The sequence below is a fragment of the Borostomias antarcticus genome (genome assembly GCF_949987555.1).
Source record: "Borostomias antarcticus genome assembly, chromosome: 11".
Taxonomy (NCBI): Eukaryota; Metazoa; Chordata; class Actinopteri; order Stomiiformes; family Stomiidae; genus Borostomias; species Borostomias antarcticus.
In genome coordinates, this window is record NC_140244.1 from 19,980,450 (window position 1) to 20,004,230 (window position 23,781).

The 23,781-nt window shown below is 42.9% G+C and overlaps 4 protein-coding genes across 5 annotated transcripts; 3 read left to right on the forward strand and 1 right to left on the reverse strand.

Moving 5' to 3' along the window:
* Positions 1-1,431, forward strand: rh50 (Rh50-like protein; the record flags this gene model as incomplete). The annotated part of the gene is made up of 1 exon (XM_084446135.1): positions 1-1,431. The coding sequence occupies one exon, from the start codon at positions 1-3 to the stop codon at positions 1,429-1,431; it is 1,431 nt and encodes a 476-aa protein (XP_084302261.1).
* Positions 1,432-2,729: 1,298 nt separating this feature from the next.
* Positions 2,730-11,942, forward strand: LOC311315270 (RNA-binding protein 39-like). Its single transcript, XM_084445897.1, has 16 exons — positions 2,730-3,073; positions 3,676-3,730; positions 5,271-5,320; positions 5,406-5,591; positions 6,339-6,407; positions 6,526-6,579; positions 6,862-6,979; positions 7,376-7,528; positions 8,184-8,321; positions 8,428-8,493; positions 8,613-8,817; positions 9,903-9,992; positions 10,107-10,233; positions 10,318-10,423; positions 10,839-10,917; positions 11,032-11,942. Exons 2-16 carry the CDS (start codon positions 3,680-3,682, stop codon positions 11,130-11,132), a joined length of 1,593 nt encoding a protein of 530 aa, XP_084302023.1. The 5' UTR covers positions 2,730-3,073; positions 3,676-3,679; the 3' UTR covers positions 11,133-11,942.
* A 2,923-nt stretch (positions 11,943-14,865) lies between these two features.
* On the forward strand, positions 14,866-15,798 carry or90j1 (odorant receptor, family 90, subfamily J, member 1; the record flags this gene model as incomplete). Its single annotated transcript, XM_084446136.1, has 1 exon — positions 14,866-15,798. The coding sequence occupies one exon, from the start codon at positions 14,866-14,868 to the stop codon at positions 15,796-15,798; it is 933 nt and encodes a 310-aa protein (XP_084302262.1).
* Positions 15,799-16,877: 1,079 nt separating this feature from the next.
* Positions 16,878-22,800, reverse strand: pabpc1l (poly(A) binding protein, cytoplasmic 1-like; the record flags this gene model as incomplete). Of its 2 annotated transcripts, none has more annotated exons than XM_084445947.1 (14): positions 16,878-16,940; positions 17,144-17,274; positions 17,446-17,542; positions 18,339-18,466; positions 18,643-18,762; positions 18,859-18,922; positions 19,581-19,844; positions 19,936-20,031; positions 20,137-20,274; positions 20,404-20,498; positions 20,631-20,770; positions 21,921-22,036; positions 22,155-22,348; positions 22,605-22,800. In XM_084445947.1, 14 exons carry the CDS (start codon positions 22,798-22,800, stop codon positions 16,878-16,880), a joined length of 1,842 nt encoding a protein of 613 aa, XP_084302073.1. The 2 variants fall into 2 exon arrangements, with proteins under 2 accessions (XP_084302073.1, XP_084302072.1); XM_084445946.1 differs by having other exon boundaries at positions 17,446-17,554; positions 18,859-18,928.
* Positions 22,801-23,781: the final 981 nt, after the last annotated feature.

Sequence of the window (23,781 nt, forward strand, 5' to 3'; positions counted from 1 at the left end):
ATGACTAACCATTCCAGCAGTCTACGGATCAGGCTTCCTGTTCTCCTGCTTGTCCTAGAGGTGCTTCTCCTGGCCCTCTTCTCTGCCTTTGTCACCTATGGTGACCATGCTAATGCCAAACTGCAGGGCAAGGAGACCAACCCTATGGATAATGCGCTGTACAAGGACTACCCCTTCTTCGCTGACATCCAGGTCATGATATTCCTGGGCTTTGGGTGCCTCCTGGCTTTCTTCAGACTCTATGGATTTGGAGGGATGGTCTTCAACTTTCTCATTGCTACATTTGCCATACAGTGGGCTATTCTAGTGCAGGGCTACTTCCAGTTTAACCACAATGGTAAGATCCACCTGGAGGTTATTAACCTGATCAATGCTGAGTTTGCTTGTGCTGTGGTGCTCATCTCTTTTGGGGCTGTGTTGGGGAAGACCAGCCCAGTGCAGCTGCTGGTCATGGCCCTTTTGGAGGTCCCCATCTTCTCTGTCACTGAATGGGCCGTGATTAAGTATCTAAGGATCAACGACGCAGGCGGCTCTATATTAATCCACCTGTTTGCCTGCTACTTTGGCCTGGGCGTCACATTTATGCTCTACAGGCCTCGTCTGAATGAGGGGCATGCCAAGGAGAGCACCAGCTACCAGTCGGACATTACGTCTGTGATGGGAACCCTGTTCCTGTGGGTGTTCTGGCCTTCTTTCAACTCAGCGCTGACCCTGAAGGGAGACGACCAGCACAGGGCTGTCCTGCACACGTTCATCGGCCTGAGCGCCTCCACGCTCACCGCCTTCGCCCTTTCTGCCATGCTCAACCAGAACGGCAAGATCACCATGGCCGACATCCAGAACGTGACCCTAGCCGGAGGGGTGACGGTGGGAGCATCTGTGGATATGATGATCTCCCCTGCAGCTGCGTATGCCCTGGGCGTGGTGGGCTGCACCGCATGTATGCTGGGGTACAAGTTCCTCAGCCCTTTCCTGGCACAACGTTTCAGGATACAGGACCAGTGTGGTATACATAACCTGCACGGCCTAACAGGGCTGATTTCCTGTTCTGCAGGCATAGCAGCTATACTGACAGCCTCGGAAGAGGTTTATGGCCCTAGTATGTATGAGACCTTTAGCCATAGGGCACCCATGGAGGGGGACCCTAAACTTCTGGAGCTCCAGGAGTTGATCCCTGGCTTACAGCCCGGCTTGGGTCGTAGCGCGAAGGAGCAGGCCCTCTACCAGGTGGCAGCTGTGTTTTCTACCATTGGAGTGTCAACACTGGGAGGCATCGTCACAGGCCTTGTGTTGAATCTGCCATATCTGGCATCACCGCCAGACGACCTCTGTTTTGATGATGAGCTGTTTTTTGATGTTCCACCTGATTATGACTCTCCAATGAACCTCAATAACACAATCAAAGCTGAAGACTCCATAGCATTGAATTAGACTATAGAAATGTTGGCTATATGCATTTCATTGTGATGCTAGTTCTGACTATATAATTCATATTTCATTTTGCTTTTTTGTTCTTTTTTTATACAAGTGTTCCGTTTGCTAGCTGTGTGAATGTATTACCTTTACCAGTAACAAGAAAGGTCTACCTCGCTGCAAGGCCCCTGCGGTCGATCGACACGGTCACGTCTCTTCTTTGTCCTGGCCCCGCAGTGGTAGAATGAACAGCCCACCGACGTCAGGACAGAAGATTTGCTGCCCATCTTTTGCTGCAGGCTCAAAACTCACCTCTTCAAGATGTACTATGATCCTCCCTCTTAAGCACCTACAGTATTTTTTGTTTGCTATCCTTGCTCTTTGCCTCCAGTACAAAATTATGCTATTAGTCATTTGTTTTAGAAAGGGGATGTACTTGTGAGTTCTGGCAAGTAGTAGTAGCCTACATTGGCTTTTCCTACGCTAAATTACTGTAAGTTGCTTTGGATAAAAGCGTCAGCTAAATGACTGTAATGACTGTATTAGGTAACCAATCTCAAGAGATGTTTATTAAACAAAACAAAAACAGATTGATTGAAGCAAAATGGTAGACGTTCCCAATAATTTAATCTATCCATCTTGCCTTCAGATAGACCATGTAGCCTATGTGCATTGATTTGCACTGAGAAAACTACAGGTAGCCCTTCTACTATCTCAGCAGTAGGTTGCAGTAAAGAGCAGTGGCCCTTTATAGGGAGGGAAAGTGAAAACGTGCGCCCCTAGCGGATTTGTTCCTATCGGAGAGGAGTTTCAATGTAAACTCCCATAGACCGGATTTTCTAATAATTACTACGAAGCCATTTCGGTGAAGTTATCAAAACAAAAACGTGTGAGTGTCTTTACATTAATAATCTACCAACTGTGAGAATTTCAAACAGTATTTCGCCTTTTTTCAAATTTCCTCCAGTCAAAGTCAATGGAATTTAAGAAAAATATTTTCATAATTCGGATTGTGATTGAAAATCAACTATGATCACCAGAATCAATAAAGTTTGTCTCCAAGTATTTGCCGTTTAAGGCATTCTACTAACTTTTCGGTGTCGACCAAGATATAATTTTTCAAAAGACGTGTCTATGAGAAATCCCATTCATTCTCTCGGCATTAGGAACGCTACCATTAGGGGGCGGTGAGATTACTTTCCCTCCCTATCGCTGAGACGGCGGCTGGTTCTCTGGTTCTCTGGTTCTCTCCACCTAATCTCGCGATATGAGAGGAAGAATGCTGCGCCATTTCGCGACTCGCGAGCCTTGCGCAAACAGGATATTGTTTATGTGAGACAACTTTGAACGTCTCATGTGGATTTGGGAAAAAATAACATTTAATTTATAATTGAGATAGATAATCACGCCCCAGAGATTACGAATGTGAATTTCGTCACATTAATAGTACGGAGAAAGCCATCGCAAAACTGAGGAGAGGACAGCAGCCGAACTAGTCCCGAGGTCAAATCGGGCCTAGCTAGCTAGCTAACTAACTCTGTCCATTTTGTAACGAGCTCACATTAGCTAGCCTAAACTGAATTCCTGTTGGTGACTGAAGAGGCAGTCGGTGAAGCGAATCCCCTTGGAACCAGTAGTCGTCACATCATATTCACAAAAGGTAACGTTAGCAACAATACGTTGCAAAAAAGGTAACGTTAGCTAGCTAGCTAACATTTGATGCAACGTTGTGCGAATTGTGTGAAGCAAGCCTGGTTGGAATTGGGAGCTAGCTTGCTAATGCTAGCGAGCGTGCTAGATAGCACAGCTAACGTTAGTTAAAGGGAATCTAGAAATATCGCAAGCTACTAACGTCAGCTAGCTAACTAACTAGCTTTATTTCAATATCCACTGGAATAACAGTTAGCTAAGCTAGCTAACGTTAGCCATCAGACGGAGTTAGCGAGTAGCTAGCTAAACTAGCTAACTACTACTTCCGTAGCTAGCTAGCTACACTGAATAAATAACTCCACTGACAAACATTTAATGAAAAATAGGGTTATGAAATCTTGCAATAAAACGATATAAAGTGCATTGGACATAGCCTAACGTTAGTACGGCTGTGTTCTCTCTAGCCAGCTAACGGTAGCTAGCACACGTTACATAACAAGTAGTTATAACGTTAGTCAAATATATGTAACATTTTGCTAGCTAGCTAATTCTGACTCACATCTGCTTTCATGATCGTGCTTGTAATACGATGTGTTGTGTACCCTCTCATAGGACCATGGCAGATGATTTTGATATCGAGGCCATGCTGGAGGCTCCTTATAGAAAGGTGGGTGGCTAGAAGTTTTAAAGTTTAATAACTATTATACCGTTGAGACCGTGAGACCTTTGTTTGTATTTTATCGGTAAATTACTCTTGTGTTGCTGCTGAACATGTATGGATGTGGTGTGGTGTGATTCTTTCAAACATAATCCAAAACTATGAATAAATGCCCATCTATCTCTCTTTATAGACTTGCCTAATGATATCTCACCTCTACTCCCATGAATTCACCTTTGATTCCAGTGTGAACTGTGAAAAAAAGTAAGGTAGTAATCGCGCAATGTATTGATGTACTGTGATCCCCCTAGGACTTTAAAGAGCCTCATCTTAGAACATCCAATCACCTGTTTGGTTGCAACAAGGTGAATGCAAAATGGATGATAAGCGCATTATACCAGACATGCAATGGAGGCAGTATTCACATTTTCTGCTGGAATGGTAAAGGAATAGTTCTACCATGTTAAACCTCACTATTTCATTTATATTTTTTCAATTGGAGCCAGTAGCTCTTTCCTGACAGAACTATAGTAGCCTGTTTAGCCTAACCTATAGCCTGAATGTAGCCTACACTGACATGACTCTTGCTTGCTTTTTATCTTTCAGTTTAGTGTATTTGTTCAATCTGGCTCCAACGGTATTCTGGTCTGTTCTTTACTATTATGTATCTTAGTATTTTGTATTCTGAAGGAATTGATTACTATGAAATATGAATACTGCCTCTTCACCAAACTATTGTAATTATTTTCAGATTCGTAAATCAGCATCTTGACTTTGCATGCTTCAACAACAGTGATATGTTACTTAATGTTATATGTAAAGTAGACAACATATTTTCCATGATACATACATTTCAAAGTTAATGATTTCACCAATAGGAGTAGTTTTTCCCGTCATGAAATGAAATCCTAAATGGTTTACCTCCATTCATCTGGCTCTGAAAAAAAGCCATGGACAGTTAACATGAGGATGAACTAGTGGATTTTTTCTTTTCAGTTTTTCTTGGGAGTCGATATTACTAAGCAGTGTGAATCCCTGTTTGCTTCAGGGCGAGATGTGTGACAGAGGTGGCATCGAGCTCTTACAGTCCAAGAACGAAAATGGGTGAAGATCACTGGACTGACACCAACCACACAGGATCTCTTTTAGTGGCTGTGGGCCATGCATGATGGCCTCAGTGGGCTTAGGCACAGATAGTGGTATATTGGTACGACTAATAAGAATGGATTGGGTTGAGATGACCAAAGTATTCCCCAAGAGTTACTGTTGTATGCCAAAATGTTATACTTTTCCCATAGATCTTGACTTGATGTTTGGTTGGACAGAGTACTGTACACTGTAGTTTATATGGGGGGAATGGGATGAAAGTCTAATGGGGTCGTTAAAATGCACCCTCTTTTTGTCCAAACATGAAAGTATTGTTAAAAGTATTACTACTAAATGAATATATTCTGTATTTTCTCTGCCCCATCCCCCTCCCCCTCTTATCCTGACGACTTGAAATGTTTCCTCTACGTCCTCATCATGTTCTTCTATCGACCCTGCTTAGGATGAGATCAAGTCATCTAGTGCAAATGGACATGAGGAGCGCAGTAAGAAGTAAGTGCTCTTGTCTTCTTTGAAGTAAAACATCTTGCCAGTCAGAAGGGGAGTCGTGGTGTTGTGACCTGTTTGTGTCCCCCAGGAAAAAGAGGAGCCGAAGTCGGAGCCAGAGCCCGGGCTCTGACAAGACAAGAAGCAAGGACAAGAAGAAGCACCGTGAGCGTAAGAGGAGCAGGAGCCGGGAGAAGAAACTTAACCGCAGCAAGGAGCACCGTCGCTCCCGCAGCAAGGAGCGGGCCGGGCGCTACCGAGGACGCCGCAGCCCCTTGTATGTAACTACTCAGTTGTGATTTCACGTTAGCCCTAAGAAATCTACCAACTGGTCACCGTTGTTTTGAGAAGCTGGGATATTGGCCTGTTACTGTAATGTCACGGTTGGATCTTAACTAGGGATGTCCCAATCCACGGCATCAGTATCGGGCCGATACTGGCCCAGAATGGTGGATCGGAGATCGGAGGGAAGAAAAAAGTCTCTGATCTGTGCTCCGCTACCCGCAGCCTGTCACTCACGTGATGACAGTAGTATCCAGTCACATGCATGAGCGTGTAGAGTGTCGGTACTCGGTTTAACACCGCAAATGTAATCGCGGAATTTGGAAAAATGCCACAAGGAGCAACACCAGGAATGCCTTATGATTTATATAGGACGACAGGCCAATCATTCGTTTTAGACCTAGGCTATTAACGTAGCTATTTGTTGAGCAGGGAAAGGATACTGAAGACTGACATAGCGGAGGGAGGAGAAGGCAGAACGGAACTGCTCTCCCCTCTGCTATGTGCTTCCCTAGATCAATTAAGATATCCACTGGATTTTTTTTTTTTTTCCCATAGACAGATTGAGCTCTAACATCCGCATAAATGCTCAGTGGAGGAGGCAAATTGTATTTGTAAAATTGCCCAACCCTAATGTAGGCTGTGGGAAACACTGCATTAAAACAAGGTGGCATTTTTATTATGCTGCCTGCAAGTTTGAGTTTAAAGTTTGAACATTGAGCTGAAACTTGTTTTTCATCAGCATGGGGCCGAAATTTAACGGCGGTCCAGGAGGGAAGATCGGCCTACCACATCACGCCAACAAACTAAGGTTTGTGGTGTTTGTTTGTTCGTTGTGTGTGGGTGCTTGCCTGTTGGATGTTTTGTCCTTGGAGCATGCGTTTGAAGCTTAGATCTGAACTAGGCTCAAGTGACTTGTGTTATTTCAGCCGCAGACGCTCCAGAAGTCGTAGCCCGTTCAGGAAAGACAAGAGTCCAGTAAGGTAGGACCCTAACGCTTTAAAAAAAAAAAAAAAAAAAAAAATCTCCTCACTATCAGTATCACTCTTTAGATGGATAGATCGATAGATAGGTACGTTATTTATCCCTGAGGGGTCGTTGTTGCGTTACAACAATAAGGACAACAAAAAGGCACAGTTAGGGACTCATTTCCAGTTTATTGTCTATATCACTCCTCACCACCAGTGGATGTCCCCCTAGCACTTTTTCATCTGTCTTTGGTGAAACATTACTATACAGATAATCCTTTATTTTTCTTTATGAAGGCAACCGATTGACAACTTAACCCCAGAGGAGAGGGATGCCCGGACTGTGTTCTGCATGCAGCTTGCAGCCAGAATAAGACCACGAGACCTGGAGGACTTCTTCTCAGCAGTGGGAAAAGTCAGTTTTTACAGCTTATCTATTATCATAATTATTCAACTTAGCATAACTCATCATGTTAAACATGTTTTTTGTATATCTGATGTACAAGGGCTTAGGAGTGAGTTAGGGGGGGAGGGGGTGCATTTTGCTAGGGGGGTCCAGGTTTATGGTCCCCTGGGAAGATTTGTTTTTGTAAAATTTCTATGCTCACCCGGGAAGATATTTTCAAAGGTACATTGTAAATTCCCCCGGTAGAAATATGAATGGGGACAATTCTGCTTCCTACTGAGATTAAATGGGCGATGTCCCTTTTCCCCGCCTTCTGCGCCCATGCTGATGTAAACTCAGATTTTCATGATTGAGTCCAGGAAGCTTGAACTCAATGTGTTCTTACTGTTTTTACCTTTTTTCTAGGTGAGAGATGTGAGGATGATCTCAGACAGAAACTCCAGGAGGTCAAAGGGCATAGCCTACATTGAGTTTCTGGAAGCCACCTCAGTTCCGCTGGCTATCGGTTTGACTGGGCAGAGGCTTCTAGGAGTGCCCATCATTGTCCAGGCCTCTCAGGTGAATAACTATTTTTTATTATACTTTTTACTAATTTAATTACATGTTTTACAAAAGAGAAACATCAGGTTGATTGATCATTATGGTAAGAAAGTTCAGACTGAGGCCGCTGAAGTTCTAGAGCAGATTCTGTTCTGTAGTCCGGTGGTTCTCAAACTTTTTCAACAATGCACCCCCTTTGAAATACTTTTTCAGCCAAGTACCCTCTGACCAGTCCAAAATATTTCGGTAGAGAAACAATTCTATAAAGATGTACAATACGCACTATCAGTGTATGATTTAAACAACAACCTTGTAACTGAAAAACACTATAATGCTACATTCCAAACGTTTAAAAATGTAACTGTTTTTAATTAATTTTTTATCCTTTTTTGATTGGTCTTATGTAATATTCTAATATTTTGGGATACTGAATTTGATTTTCATGAGCTGTAAGCCGTAATCATCAAGATTAAAATAAAAAAGGCTTGAAATATTTCACTTTGTGTAATGAATCTAGAATATATGAAAGTTAAACGTTTTGAATTAAATTATGGAAGAAAATGTACTTTTCCATGATATTCAAATTTTTTGAGATGCAGCCGTAATCATATCAGGTCACACCTGAACCAGCCTACAAAGCTCATCGCCTATTTGGTCCTGTATGTTCCTGTAGGCTGAGAAGAACAGGGCTGCAGCCATGGCCAACAATCTGCAGAAGGGCAATGCTGGGCCAATGAGGCTGTACGTGGGCTCTCTCCACTTCAACATCACCGAGGACATGCTGAGAGGAATCTTTGAGCCTTTTGGAAGGGTGAGCAACAAAACTCAATATGACTTAAAGACATTTGCAACTCCTGTATTGATTGATCGATTCCATTTTTTTTTTTTTGCAAAATGTAATGTTTGTTCCTCCACAGATTGAGAGTATCCAGCTGATGATGGACAGTGAAACTGGAAGATCCAAAGGATATGGTTTCATTTCAGTAAGGGTTTAAAAAAAAAAAAAAAAAAATCAGATACATAGTCATGATTAATGTAAGACGATTGACACTTTGGCAGTGATTGAATTGGCAGCAATGAGTGAGTGTTTGTTTGTCTGAAGTTTGCAGATGCAGAGTGTGCAAAGAAAGCCCTGGAGCAGCTCAACGGCTTCGAGCTGGCAGGGCGGCCCATGAAGGTGGGTCATGTGACCGAGCGCACCGACGCGTCCACGGCCAGCTCCTTCCTGGACAACGACGAACTGGAGAGGACTGGCATCGACCTGGGCACCACCGGTCGCCTGCAGCTCATGGCCAGGCTGGCAGAGGGTGAGCTGCTACTGTACCACTTAGACTAGTCTGTAGAATGTTGCAATACTAATAGACTTTGGCAGTAGGAATTTGGGAGGTTCACCCGCTTGTGAAATTCACATTAAGCCGGCCTTACACCAACCTAATTCTCACCCGATTTCACTGTCGCAGACAAGTTTCCAATGTTGGAATGAATTCATGCGGGTTTTGGTAGAGTCGTAGCGTGCTCCCGTCATCTCGATTTGGTGTAAGGTGTCACTCCGAGCTGTCTTAAAGGAGAATGTTATTTTTTGACAACCTGGACCTTATTTACGGCATATTATAAGACGTTTGACTGACAGAACTTTGGTGTAATTCGGAGGCCTGTAGAAGAAATTTAAAATCCAGCGCGAGCCAAGTATATCCATGTAATGGCGGCGGACGGGGCACTGAGAATGCAGCTTCTAACAATTTTCTGCCACGAAACGGTTTTCATCAATCTGTTTTTATAAATCGCTAGTTGTGCTTACATAGAGCGAGGGCTTGTTGTGGTTTTCACATGCCTCTAATATGATCTTTAGAAACTAAATATAGCTTCCCCACTTGCTCCAGCACGCATGCGCAGAGCGCGCAGACTGGCTATTCTCCGTCTGTAGGCTACACTCGCGGCTCACATTCTCTACGCTACGATCGGCTTCCATCATATTCTAAGTCATCTTCTATATCCTCAAAATCTGATAAATATTCAGCCATATTGCACACAATATTCCAGGCACCAACAAGCCGATCGTAGCGTTGAAAACAACCGTTTCGCGGCAGAAAATGTATTTTTTTGAAGCTGCATTCTCAGTGCCCTCTGCCTTTTTCTCATCTTGACGTTCCGATATTATCGCAATTTTTGTTGTCTTGGCTCATGCCTGATCCCCAGTCTTTGCAAAATCTTAGTCTGTGGCAAAAAAAACAACACATTATCTTTAGATGTGAGACTGTATCAGACTAGTCTTCTAAAAATATTTCCAGAGTATTCTAGTGTATGATAGGCATTCATTCAATTCCATCTAGAACAGACAAAACAGTCTTTTTGTATAATGAAAGGCTGACCGGGTGGTTGTGTGTCCTGTCAGGTACTGGTCTCCAGATCCCCCCTGCTGCACAGCAGGCCCTTCAGATGAGCGGCTCCATCCCCTTCGGAAACATGGCCGCTGCTGCTACAGGTAGGCCCACAGAATTACCTACAAACCTAGCCTACATTTATCAGTGAAAGAGTTCATGTAAATGTTCAAAAGTCTCGATGTAAAACCTGTTGAAATGTCAACTGTCATATTCAGCTGCTGCCGCTGCTGCTGCTGCCGCCGCCGCCGCCCCTTCGCTGAACATGGGCCCTAGCATGAACCTCCCAACCCAACCGCTGGCTACACACTGCCTACAGCTCTCCAACATGTTCAACCCACAGTCGTAAGTCTGGTATCACGATAAGATGGCGGGGTTGGTGACCGATCTGTTTGACATTGTGTAACACCACTTCTGCTGCTTTTCCAGGGAGAATGAGCCAGGCTGGGATGTTGAGATCCAAGATGATGTCATGGAAGAGTGCAACAAACATGGAGGAATTGTCCACATATATGTGGATAAGAACTCCCCTCAGGTGAGAACCTGGTTCAGGTCTCGTGTTAAACAAAACCGCAAGTTGGCTTGCCATTTAGTCAGTTCATCACCCAAAACATGTTGTTTTTTTCAGTGGCACCTTTGGTTATTAGATGGGTACTGACCCCAGGGGACATGACCTATTGTCACATCAGTATAGAAAGCATAAACAAAGCCGCACACAATCAAGAATAAGATACCCCAAAACAATCTAAAACAGATTATAATGCATCCAAAAGTAATCCACAACTCCCGTTAAAAGTGACCTTTTGGTTTTGTATGCATTTTGGAATGTAATACACCTTTAATTGTCATCGTAATAATCTTTCTTTATTTAAAACATGTATTTTGCATGTAAACTCGGTTTCATTCATCATTTCTACCCACGTTAATTATTTTCTTCCCACCTCCTGCAGGGCAACGTGTACGTAAAATGCCCCACAATACCAACAGCTATGGCTGCAGTGAACGCTCTCCACGGACGCTGGTTCGCAGGTGTGTATCAAAGCTCTGCTGCACTCGTAGTGCATCATGCTGAATTGTGACCATGAAGAATATTCTAGTTTGTTTATTGTCTATTGTAATGGATTGTTTCTTTCCCTCTAACAGGTAAAATGATCACTGCTGCATACGTCCCCCTACCTACCTATCACAACCTCTTCCCTGATTCAGTCACAGTAACTCAGCTACTCATGCCAGCTCGTCGATGAGGATATGGATAGGATGTTGCGGATCAGTTCAAGAATGTACATAATATGGAGAGGATGTCGTTTATCAATTCAAGAATGTACATATTTTGGGGTGTGTTAAACTCATTGAACTGACTAGTATAGATGCTAGTTGGTTCTGAGTAGCAAATTACAGCATCTGTCCATTTATCCAAATTGGGCAGGCAGAGGTGAAGGAGATTTCCTGTTTTCCTGTAATATCAATGCTCTTTTGTAGATTTCTGTAACTGTACTGCACTTGTACATTAGTTCATTACATTTGTGCTTTTGAAAATGCATTGTAACAAACTCAAAAACGAGACAACTGTTAAGAGTACCAGCTCTACCACCCTCTCCCCTGTTGAAAACTACCACGGAAAAGCAACCGGCTTTGAAGATGGTGTAGTTCCACCATCTATAATTCCGAAAAATACTGTTGTTGATTGTAGCTTCTTTTTTGTCTCAGCCCTTTTGGCCATTTTGTCATTATTTTACATTTAGAAATTCGGAATGTTGTACTTTATAGATTTCAGGGAGCAGGTACAGTATATTGATTCTCTAGTGTTGAAAGACAAAGCCTACAAACAGCCTACAAAAAGCTGATTTTTCCTGCCAGCTGTTTTGATTTAGTTTGACACCACTTCACATTTGTACATTTTTGTAAACATTGGACTTTGTACAGAACCTCTTTGATTAAATTAGGCTAAATTGTCCAAATATGTGATCTGGGTAGTCAATGTGATGTTCCGTTCCTTTGATGAATTGTTTCAATTGTAACAGGGAAATGACATGTATTTGTAATAAAAGCTTGGTTTGCGACAGCTGGACATCTATTTTTTTTATGGCGAGTGGCAGTCGCTGTAGCAACATGATCAACAGAGGTGCTGTATTTCTGAAAAAGGAAGTCATGTCAAGAGTTCAACCTTGACATGGCTTCACTCAAACCAGTCTTCAGTCAACCTTGATTGGCTCCGGGTAAGAACCAGAGTTCTTACTAATCATAACAATTCATGACCTTTCTTAGCATCTCATGAGAATAACGAAATACATATTTTGCTAACAGCCTATTTGTTGTTTGGAGTCGGACTCCGAGGACACATGAAATGTCACTGGATCCATAAAGCCCCATTATGTTTATCAAGTGAGTCTGTCTGTACTAGTCCCAGATTAGCATTGATCTGCAGAGAATGCACCATCAGACCATGGCATAATAATGTTGTTGATAACAGAATAGGCAAAGGTAAAGGAGTAGTAAAGGGAAAAATCATGTTTAGCCCTGTTTTAAGGTTACTTATGATCATATACAATGGTTCTTTTGAGAAAGTGATAACTGCTCTACCACCGTTTTGGTCATACAATGGATGTGGGTGGGCACCGTGAAAAATCATTCAAAAACATGTTAAACTCTCGATTTCAAAGACAAGAAACTCACCTAAGTGTTAGTTGGCGTTCTGACAATTTCGCCATAAAGTAAGATTCTAGTTCATCTGGAAAGGCTTTTTTAAATATTTAGCATAGAACTATTTATTCACAGCACATACGTGTGTAAACTTCCGCAAACTAGGTAGCCTAGCAACATAAACAATAACAATAGCTACCGTAAGTAGTTCCGCGTCCTGAATCCCCTCTGCGGATTGATCTACATATCTACAACGGTCGCATCAATACAAGTCAGTGTATTTCATAAAATGATCAATAAAACCCTACAGGATTCATACTTTGCGGCAAATTTGATGTCAGAACACCAATGGACACCAATTACCCCCTCGGTGAGCTTCTTGTCTTTGAAATCGAGAGTTTAACATGTTTTTGAATGATTTTTCAAGATGCCCATCCACATCCATTGTATGACCAGAACGGTGGTAGAGCAATTATCAACTTTCTCGAAAATGCTAGCTTTGTCAACGTTTTGATCTGAACCATTGTATATGATCATAAGTAACCTTAAAACAGGGCTAAAGATGCATTTTCCCTTTACTACTCCTTTAAGGTCAGGGGTAGGGGTCTCCCGGGCTGGGTCTGGGTTGGGGTTAGGGGACCCGGTCAGTCAGTAACATGGAGGTTTCATCAGTTTCCACAAAATGTTTGTTAAAGGAACCACAAGGGGTAAAAATTAAACCAAAGGCTAAACAATCAAACTAAAGTACACACCCAACAAGTGGAGAACAAAAGACAAAGCTTACAAACTTACAAGATGGCACAGGAAACACCAGGGACAATGCAGAGCTACAGCAAAATAAATGAAAAGACAAAGAACAAGAGGGGAACTACATGTAGGCCATACAGTATATACACAGACCAGGAAGACAGGTGGAAACCAATCAAACAATCGGTGGCAAAGGTGTCCTCCTAATCAGAGTCAATTTAGCCAGTTGTAGTCCTAGGGTCCGCTATTGGGGCGGGGTTGCCAACAACATCTCTGATTGGTGGAGACATTGCTGTTGCACTATAGGATTGTGGGTAGTGTATTTTTTCCTGCATGAACAGCAGTAGTTTGAGGGGACAAAATTAGGACATAAAAATACTGTCAAAAATTCAGTTTTTGAAATAAAATTCAGAAAAATGTGACACTACATCTACCATGTGGGACCTATGCCCACCTCCCTTGTTCTCTGTAAAGTACATTGTGTTGCCTCTGTGTGTGAAATGTGCTATACAAATAAAGCTTTGATTGATTGATTGAAATCTTGTCTTTTTTTCATGAACATTGGAGATTTATTGAGTATTTGCAGTAGCTGCATACAGTACTGTTTACAGTAAAACATCTCGATGTGCTGTGGGCTCAATTTTTGACATTTCAAAAATCTGTGAACATCATTTGTGGAGGACAGGATGTAGCGTAGCAATTGGGGTGTCAATTGACCAAAAAAAAATGTGGGAGCAGTAGGGTTCAATAGGTTTTACAGTTTTTGAGAAAATAAGAGTGGACTTCATAATTCCTGCCAGAACAAAGCATATGGAAGTTTCTGCTCACCTGGGCCTACATTTTGGTGGTAGTTGCAAAGTGATGGCACATATGGCTGATTTGTTACGATTTCTTTACGTTTTACATTTTAGATGGTTGCTGTAGCGCCACCATCAGGACTATTGGCCCACAATATCAGTTGAGGACTTCTGGCATAGGACTGGACCTATGTGCAAAGTTTGGTGATTTTTCATGCATGGGAAGTCAGGCTTCTTAGGAAGAAGAAGAAGATTCAAAATATTGGGAAACACAAGAAGAACCGGCAGCTGAGGCCCCTAAAAGGGGTAGGGTTGGCTGGATAGGGACAACTGGCGACAGAGTGGGAAGGAGCTGGAAACGAGGAAGGCAGGGGCCCTCTCCAGGAGCCATGGGGAGCCATTTGGAGGACCTTGGCCAGGGATGGGGGGAGGCTCTCCAGAACTTTGAAAATTTTTATTTTGTCAAATAAGATGTGTTTTTAGATGATCTAAAAAAGAGTAAAATCAAAATTCAAATCAACAGACAGTTTTATTCTGTGAAATGGTGTGAGGGAAATGTCCATGAAGTGCTGTTTGCATAAGTCTTTACCTCTGGGCCTTGACATTCAGGACATTCCCTTGTGGAAACATCATGTGTATGCACCTTCTATCATCAGAGAATTGCAAGATCTTTCTTCGCTGATCAGTGAGTATAAGAGAGCCTCTTCGGCCCCCACGAACCGAAGACAGCTCCCACCCACTCAGACAACACAGTGATGGGTGAATGGGACAGGTTAACAGTGAAGATACAGCTATGAGGAACTCATCAGAGTCAATTTGGCGGAAAGATTTCTTTGCGGAAGCGTTGTTCAAGAACCTCACAGCGGCTCTGTTAACCATCTTAATCAACTACATTAATGGGACTCTGCTGTACACCTACTTCACCAATCCAACATTCAACAGCAACTCCAGGTACATCCTGTACATCCAGCTGATCTTCAATGACATGATCATGCTATCAGTCTCTGAGCTCTTGTTAATCGCTGGCTATCTCTGTCCTTTCATGAATGTGTCTGTCTGTATCATTCTGCTTCTAATAGCCAACAACACTTTTAAGAACACTCCTGTGAACTTGGCAGGCATGGCTATTGAACGTTTTGTTGCCATTTGTTATCCCTTACAACATCCTCTGATCTGTACGGTACGCAGGACTTACATCCTGATAGCCTGCATTTGGATTGTAGGAGCCCTGCCCGGATTCATAGACGTCATTATGACATTTGTCTTTAATCCTTTGACATATTTTTCTACCGGTAAGCTGTGCTACCAATTAAACATTTTTAACTCAGTTTTCCATTACCATAACAGTTATGTAACCAACATAATTTACATGAGCACTGTGTGGATTACACTGATCTATACTTATTTTAGAGTGATGTTTTCAGCTAAAGCCGCTGCAGCAGATCCAGCTTTGGCCAGGAAGGCCCAGAAGACCATTCTTCTGCATGGAGCACAGCTGCTTCTCTGTATGCTCTCCTTCGTTGCTCCTCTACTGGATGTTGTTCTCTTGTCACTTTTTCCTCGTTTCCGCTCTGTCATTTTCTTTTGTACTTACATTGTAACTAGTATGCTACCCAGGCTCCTAAGCCCTCTCATCTATGGGCTGAGAGATCAGAAGTTTAAGAGGCATATGAAGGGATCTCTTCTCTGCAGACAAACTCATTTAACAGTGAAACCAATTGACTAAAACTGTCTTTTTCAGGCAAATATATACATGTTGGGCAGCACTTTGCAATGTTCTACGTGTGCTCAGCAGTAATAAGTAACCTTTCATTGAATATGTTGTAAAAGCAATATAGATGCACATGTTGGTATCATGGTGAAAACCTTATATGAAATTACCCTGCTTTTGAATCCCCTGCATGGTAAACATTTCTACAGGACACCAGCTTTCTTGTATTCTCATCTCATTCAGCCAAGCTTTTTCATCATTGTATAATTTCAGGTATGTTTTACTAGGAAAATCTGTAATGAATCAATGAGTTATTGGATTACAACACCACTCCTATGCCAGTGTATGATGTTCCTTGTCTCCGATTTGTCAACTTTTGGGAAACTATTTTATGACATTTGTTCCTAAAATTACTTCTTTTTTTTCTTTTTTTTTTTAAGCAGTGCGCCTAACTTTATCTCAAAAGGGTGAAGCAGGAACCTCATCGTGGAGGACAACACTTCATTGTAAATAAGACAGGCTTAATGCACAAACTTTTATTTTTTCCAGCTCTATTCTTTCTCTTTAAACAAAAGTATAATGAACCCATTGCAAACAGCAAGGTGAACCCATTGCAAACAGCATGGTGGTTTCTACAAAATTACAATCAAAAGTGCTATTTTACAAACATTTTCCTTTTTTGAACATTTTTCTCTTTTTTTGTGATTTTCTCTTTTTCCTCCTTCAGGCATCCTTAATATCCTATTCATGTTGTTAGAGTCCTGGAATTGAAAAAAAGATTTTGCAATTATATAAAATGTTACAATTATTACACAGTAAGTGTATCATGAATGTTGGACCTCAAAACTAAATTGCTAGCCAGAAGGAAACAGTACCACCACTTGTTAACAGTGTGGTCAATTTCCTTAAGTCCAGATCAAACAATAAAACTTTGTGCCAGTGCACATATTTTCAGAATTAAGTGGCCAAATGGCAGAACATTAAAAAGCTCTGAATTATGTCTACCCCCCTTTGTGTCTGTGATCAATAACTTGCGTAATAATAATGTAACAATAATAATACTACTATCTGATAAGCACACCTGAAGGGGTTGGTTACTTCTTACAAGAGTTTTCCTTGGCCTGGTGGGCCTGCAGCACAGCTACGGCCTCCTCCACCTGGACAGAGAGGAGGAGTGAGAGAAGAAAATAAAGAGGGACAGAACTGTAAAAGGTACTGTATAGAGTTAGAGCAAGCAACAATAGCACTGACAGGGGTTAAGCTCATTGGACAGGTTCAAGCTCAATGTTGACTCCCATTTCATGCTTCTAAGGGCAAACAGCCCCCTCCTCCCAAGGAACGGAGCAGGGGCTTACTGTACCTTAGAATGCAAGGACTCAGGGGACTCCAGCATGTGCAGCAGCTCGGAGTTGTCAATCTCCAGCAGCATACCAGTGATTTTTCCAGCCAGGTTTGAGTGAAGGGCATGGATCAGTGGGTACAACCGCTCACCTGCAAACCAGAAGGGTGGGTGAAATAATACATTGTTGCCCAACAGTCAGAAAAAAAAACAGCGAGCCTCACCACTAAGAAACCAAAGACTAAAAGCTCATGCCCCCATTTACAGGATCTGGAATATGTTTTAAGCGCTGACGGCTCAACAGTGTTGCTACTGAAACGTACCCAGCAGCTGTTTTTGCTCCATGAGTGGGGCTGCAGCCAGCATGGAGGCAGTGAGGGGCTCCTGGCCTCGGACATGCACTGCCTGCTCCATCACAGGCTGAGACGCAACCTTAGCACACAGCACCAAACATTAAACATACGCTAATCCTGACAGATTTATACAACAAGTCACTGTGAAGAATACTTTGTAACGTCAAACTCGGCAACAGACCCAGCAATTAATTTGATTCTGCCATTGTGGACACAGAACAGCTACGGCTGTATGTTCCTTCTTAAGCCCAATTTATGCTTCGTCGCTCGACACCTTTGACGTAATGGGCGACACTTTTTTGTGAAAAAGTGTCGCCGAGGGCTGTCGCGCACCAACTGATTTTTCTAATGTCGCTGACTCCCGTCACATATTGTCGCTCAAGTGTGATTGGATAGCTAGATAGAAGGCTCGGGTGTTGCCATGGATATGCTTGTTCCGCAGCCTTGTTTTAGTTTTGGCTGTCACTTGACGTTAGGCTGTCAAGGACTAGAGGAACGGCTCTCCGAGCTTGTGAGGAGATATCCCCATCTATACAATTCATCCCTGCCCCTTCACATATGCCCAAGTACTGCAGAATTCGTGGAAGGGAATCTTTCCCGATCAGAATGAATACAAACCACAATGAAAACCGCTCTCTGAACAACCTCTTTACCTCAGATTAAACTATTTCCCTCAGAAAGCCGCTTCTCTCAAAATGACAACAAACGCTCAACAGAATGACAAGCGTGCGGCTGATTGTTTCCATAGAGACGACGCGAAGTGTCGCCCCGAAGCATAAATGCTACATGTCATGTACATGTTTTTTGTCAAGCGACATTTGTCGAACGACACTTCAAGAAGCATAAATTAGGCCTTAGATTACCTGCTGCAGTACCATGGTGTTGACCTGCTGAACGTTCCTGACCCCAGAGGAGTACTTGTACTGGGTGCCTCTGACCATACCGCCAGACATGCCTGTACGCCCACCCACGGTCTGGGTGCCCATATTCGCTGGAGAGCAGGAACAAGATGAGGGAGGGGCCACGACAGAGGGGACAAGAGAGACAAGGGACACAGAGAGTGGGGGACACAGAGGTGGATAAGCTACTGGTTTACAAACAAACTGAGAGAGTAAAGAATTAACTGTAAGTACTCCCTTTATCAAGAAAACAAATTAGAGGTCTTACCCATCCTCTGGGTGTAGTTCATGATGCGTGGGGCCTGGGTGGAGGCCTGTTTGACACCTCTGATGGGGGTGGAGGCACGCCGGGGAACAGCAGGCCTCACAAACTGGGCTGAGTAGGAACCTGTTGACACCAACACAGAAAGGGACAACATACAATAAGACCAAGTATAAACACATACACACACACACACACACACCACTGAAAACTGCCACTCACCCTGTGGTCTGGGTGGCTGTGTAGTCCAGCGAGGTGACTGGTTGGGGTTGTAGAAAGAGCGGCTAGGCGGCTGCAGGACACGGACACAAACAGCTCTTTACCGGACAGAACAAAAGCCGCGCTCATAAAGCAAAACCCCCGTGCTGATACACCTTGTGTATTAGAGGAGTATTGACATGTTCAGAATCAGTCGGGAAAACGGAAGAAAGACACGAGAGCAGCCAGGCTCCTCCGGCACAATCAACACCACAGGCTCTTCATAGGGCTGCACGATTATTTGCTTCAAAATGGTAATTGCGATTAATATTTAATATATAATATTTATATATAATAACCAAAATGCTCCCAAATCGCAGATGTTGATGCCTTTCTTGCTGATAACTCACTGACCTCGTCTTAGCTCATTTTTTCACTAATCACAGCTGTGGGTACTCTTGTGACACTTGTCTTGACCTACTGCTATCTGTCTTCTCAGTGAAATTGCTGCGCACAGCGCACTCAGCGGGAACGTGATTGGTCAGACAGCATAAGCGCCTGTGATTCGACCGTGTAGTCCTAGCACACTCAATTCAAAGCAAAATTATTAATCACATTAATTGCGGCCTTTTGCGATTAGTTAATCGCGGAGGTCATAATCGCGATTACAATTAATTCACGATTAATTGTGCAGCCGTAGCTCTTCAGACCTTGAATATGATCACGACCGGCTGTGCCGTATATACCTGAGGAACGGCAGACAAGTAGTAGCCTGGCTGCTGGTAGGAGTCGATGACCGGGCCGGGCATGGTCCTGACCGTGGAGAGCCTCTGCATGTACTTGTTGGTGAGGATGGCTTTGCGCTCCTCCTTGCGCTGGGCCAGCGCCACGTACAGCGGCTTGGTGGCGACGATCCGCCCGTTCATCTCGGTCACGGCTTTAGTGGCCTCCTCGGGGGACGAGAAGCACACGAAGCCAAAGCCCTTGCTGTGGCCACCGTCTGTCATCACCTGAGGGAGGCATGGGAGAATATGTACCGCATGCCGGCAAATGGATCCTTCGCACACCTGGATGCAGTGTATGAAAATATGAGGGGGTCACCTTGGCACTGGTGATGGTACCGTAGGGGGCAAACTCCTTCCGGAGTTTCTCATCATTTATCCCATCATCCAAATTCTTGACGTACAGATTGACGCCCTGGAGTCAGACGGATGTTAGAAAACATGAGTACCCAGAGTATCAATTAATGTTTTTGAGTCAATATTGAAGCTTGTGTGTGTGCTGTGCACCTTCCCACAGCACCTGATAGCGTTGGCTGCGTTCCTGTTTTATCTGTTCAAACTTCCGTTTGAGCTCCCCCTGACGTTCCAGCCTCTTCTGAGCACGCCCGACATAGAGCACTCTCCCATTCAGCTCTTTCCCATTCATCTCCTCAACTGCCTGGAAAGAAAACGCTCGTTTTCAATCCAATTTCACCCTTTTCCAGGGTTAACAGGGGTAGCATGAATGAAGACTTAAGAGCGTAGTCCAACCAATATTGTATATTTAACCCCATAATGGCCTCTTTACCCTTTGAGCATCCTCGTGGTTTTCGTAGTTCACAAAGCCGAAGCCGCGTGATCGTCCTCGTTCATCCATCATCACCCGTACACTCAGGGTCCTGCCTAAGAGAGATCATGTCACTCATATTAGATTAAAGCTTTTACATCCTACTATTGAATCAATCTAGAATCTTCATTCAATCAAAAAAAGGCAATCAAACTGATACAGCCAGACCTCTGCCAGGTCGCTCTTACCGAATTCAGAGAACATGGCCTTGAGTCTCTCATCGGTGTACTCCTCACCAAAGTTCTTGATATAAACATTGGTGAACCTCATGGCTTTAGCCCCAAACTCCGCTTCTCGCTCCTTTCTGGACTTGAAGTGCCCAACAAAACTAAACACCCCACCCACCACCAAAAGCAGGTCAGAGGAAATCAAACACATATTAAATATCATAATTGTAAGAGTAGAGAACGTATCAGTGTACATGTGAAACAAAGTCTACTTAAACCATAATCATGTTATACCTACATGTCAACACTAACTCACTGAACATGGATCCACTTAGCTTCATCTAGACCATTATTTGACATTTTGTAGTCAATAAAAGCATTCTACTAGGGATGGGCAATCGATCAAAATTTCTTTTCTTTTTCGATAATTGAAAGAATTAACAATCAACTATCGATTAATTGATAAGCTTTTTTTCCCATTAAAACAACGTCTAAGGCAGAAATAACAAATAAAGTATGTTTCCTTGAAAATAGCTTTATTTCTTGTGTTCTGATAACGTTAGCCTACATTAGGCTGTCCACGCATGCTGACGCAATTGCACTCAAAACGGCATTCAAACTAGACACTTCAGTCCAATAACAATCCTCTAAGCCGTGTCACCTGTTAAATATAAAAATGATCCCACGCCAAACTTCGTTTTGCTCGTTTCGTCTTCAACATGGCTAGGCTGTTCTGCTGCTGCTGGACTGGCTAAATATTAATATGCATCAACTATACCGTTACTTCGGGAACCTGTTGCGTCATCGCGTAGCCTACTAATTCAACAAATACATTTCTCACACAGAACGTAGACAAACTAATTTCCACTGAATTTATTAATGATTATCGAGCACATTTTTTTGTGATGACCAAAATCCTTATCAATCAATTATCGATGCCCATCCCTACATTCTACACTAGCAGTTCACTCACCCACAATGTTACAGGGCTTTTACAATGCTTTTCTCAGAACTATTTTGCTTTCTGGCACGTTCTGTCAAACCATATTATGGTCTACCATTTCCACTGACCTAAATAGGGACAACTGACATTTTTTCCCCAGGATACAGGCCTTTGTGTCAGCAATCCCAGATTCCAACTCACTACCTGTCTCTAGGCTGAGTAAAAAGCATGAGGAAAAAAAAAAAAGTAAAATGGTCATCAAAGTCCTGTTTTTTTCCATTCACTATCTACTTCCATGTGCCTTTAATACTGCTTTAAGAAACTACATTTATAGAATCATACAAGTTAATATCAATATATTCACTCACACTTTCCGGTCATTCAGTAGCATTCCATTCATGATATCAATGGCGCGGTTTGCCGCCTCTTGTGTCTCAAAGTGAACAAAGCCATATCCTTTGGAGCCATTCTCATCACACACGACCTGATATGAAATTACACCCAATCAGGTACTGAAATAGGGTCCTGCATCTACTTCCCAATGCTCCCATCAAGGACTCCTCACAAGAGGAGACAGGGGTTAGATCTACCATTAACCTTACCTTGCAAGACAGAATGTTCCCAAAGGCTGAGAAAGTATCATACAGGGCCTTGTTGTCAATGGACTCATCCATGTTCTTGATAAAAATGTTCCCCACCCCAGACTTCCGTAGTCCCGGGTCACGCTGTGACCACATTATCCTGATAGGACGACCCATGAGGACCTCGTAGTTCATGGTATCCAGAGCACACTCGGCTGAAAATATACAAGAGTACATCATTCATCTGCTCATCAACGTTTCCCTGTATTATGAACCTTGCAGCAGAAAAAGCCAAGACCTAAAGTACATGAATAGAATGAATAGTATTCACATTTTTTTGTTAACTGGCGTAGCTATAATTCAGAGGGTGATACTTACAGAACACCTCTGATTAAGGGCTCAGGACTGAAAGCTTATCAACTACATATACGAAATATGTTTCAGTACAAGGTAGAAAGTGGGAAACTTTACCGTCTGCTGGCTGCTGGAAGTTGATATAGGCATATCCTAGAGATCTGCGAGTGATGACATCACGACACACCCGGATGGACATGATGGGCCCAGCAGGAGAGAACTTCTGATAGAGCATGGTCTCTGTCACATCAGGGTGCAGGTCCCCTACGTACAGAGAGGCCAGCGGGAATGCTTGTTGTCCACTGCTGTTCATGCTAGTTATGGTCGAGACAAGAGGGAGTGACAAGTGAGAACGTCTTGACAACACAATGCCACAAGAGGTTTTGAAAAGAATGTCCTTCAGTGACTCATTGACCTTAGCCCTGTAATAAGACAAGCCCAATGGACCTAGCTATATATGCCATTCCATTTTATTATCCCTCTCACTAGCTACATCTTTATTTTCTAAATGTAAAAAAAATGAAACTGCACAATAAAGAAGTTGTATCAATGATATACGGTCCTTTGTGTCAATACAGAAGTGAAGTTCAATAAGTTCGAAGGGCAATGGAATTTACTTTTACTAAGACAAAGTATATATTTTTTGTGTACAAAGCAGTATGAATCCGCAATGGGAAAATGAACTAATGGCAAGCACCCCCAGTGACTGGCGTTGGTACATCTCGTGTGAAGGCGCACGAACAGAGCTTTGAAAATCCCCCTCCCTCCAATTTCATGGGGTGGGAGGCAATTATCAAGTCATCTTCATGGCTATTACCAAACCACTTATTAATAATCGATGCATACAGCTAGCTGAGGAGGGGGCCTGTGCTAAGAATTGTCACGTGGGATGCTTTGAAGGGTTAACGCAACTAACGTTAACATGTTAGCCGCTAGCTAGCAGGTAAATATTCTTTGGCCAGGTAGAAATAACGTAATCCGACTGATCAATTATTAATTATTAATACAAACACATGTTTGAGTGCAATGACCATAATAAATGTACATGACAGCGTTGTACAATTCTTAGAAGTTCAAACTCGCCTGACTTGTAGGCTAACGTTAGCCCAATTAGCTAGCTAGGCTAAATGTAGCTAGTAACTAAAAACGTGTTCGAAATTAATTGCTGAACAAAACCTTACATGGTAAGAATTGTTTCAGAGCGAGCTAGCTAACGTTACTTACCTTACTTATTGGAGATCGAAACAGCACCTACTTTTTTTTTTTCAATTAACGTTAGCTACGTCTCTCAGAC

Coding starts and splice junctions, on each gene's coding strand:
- LOC311315270 (XM_084445897.1), top strand. CDS start 3,680: ATGGCAGATGATTTTGATATCGAGGCCATGCTGGAGGCTCCTTATAGA. Junction 6,980..7,375: donor TCTTCTCAGCAGTGGGAAAA/GTCAGTTTTTAC, acceptor CCTTTTTTCTAG/GTGAGAGATGTGAGGATGAT. Junction 8,322..8,427: donor TCTTTGAGCCTTTTGGAAGG/GTGAGCAACAAA, acceptor GTTCCTCCACAG/ATTGAGAGTATCCAGCTGAT.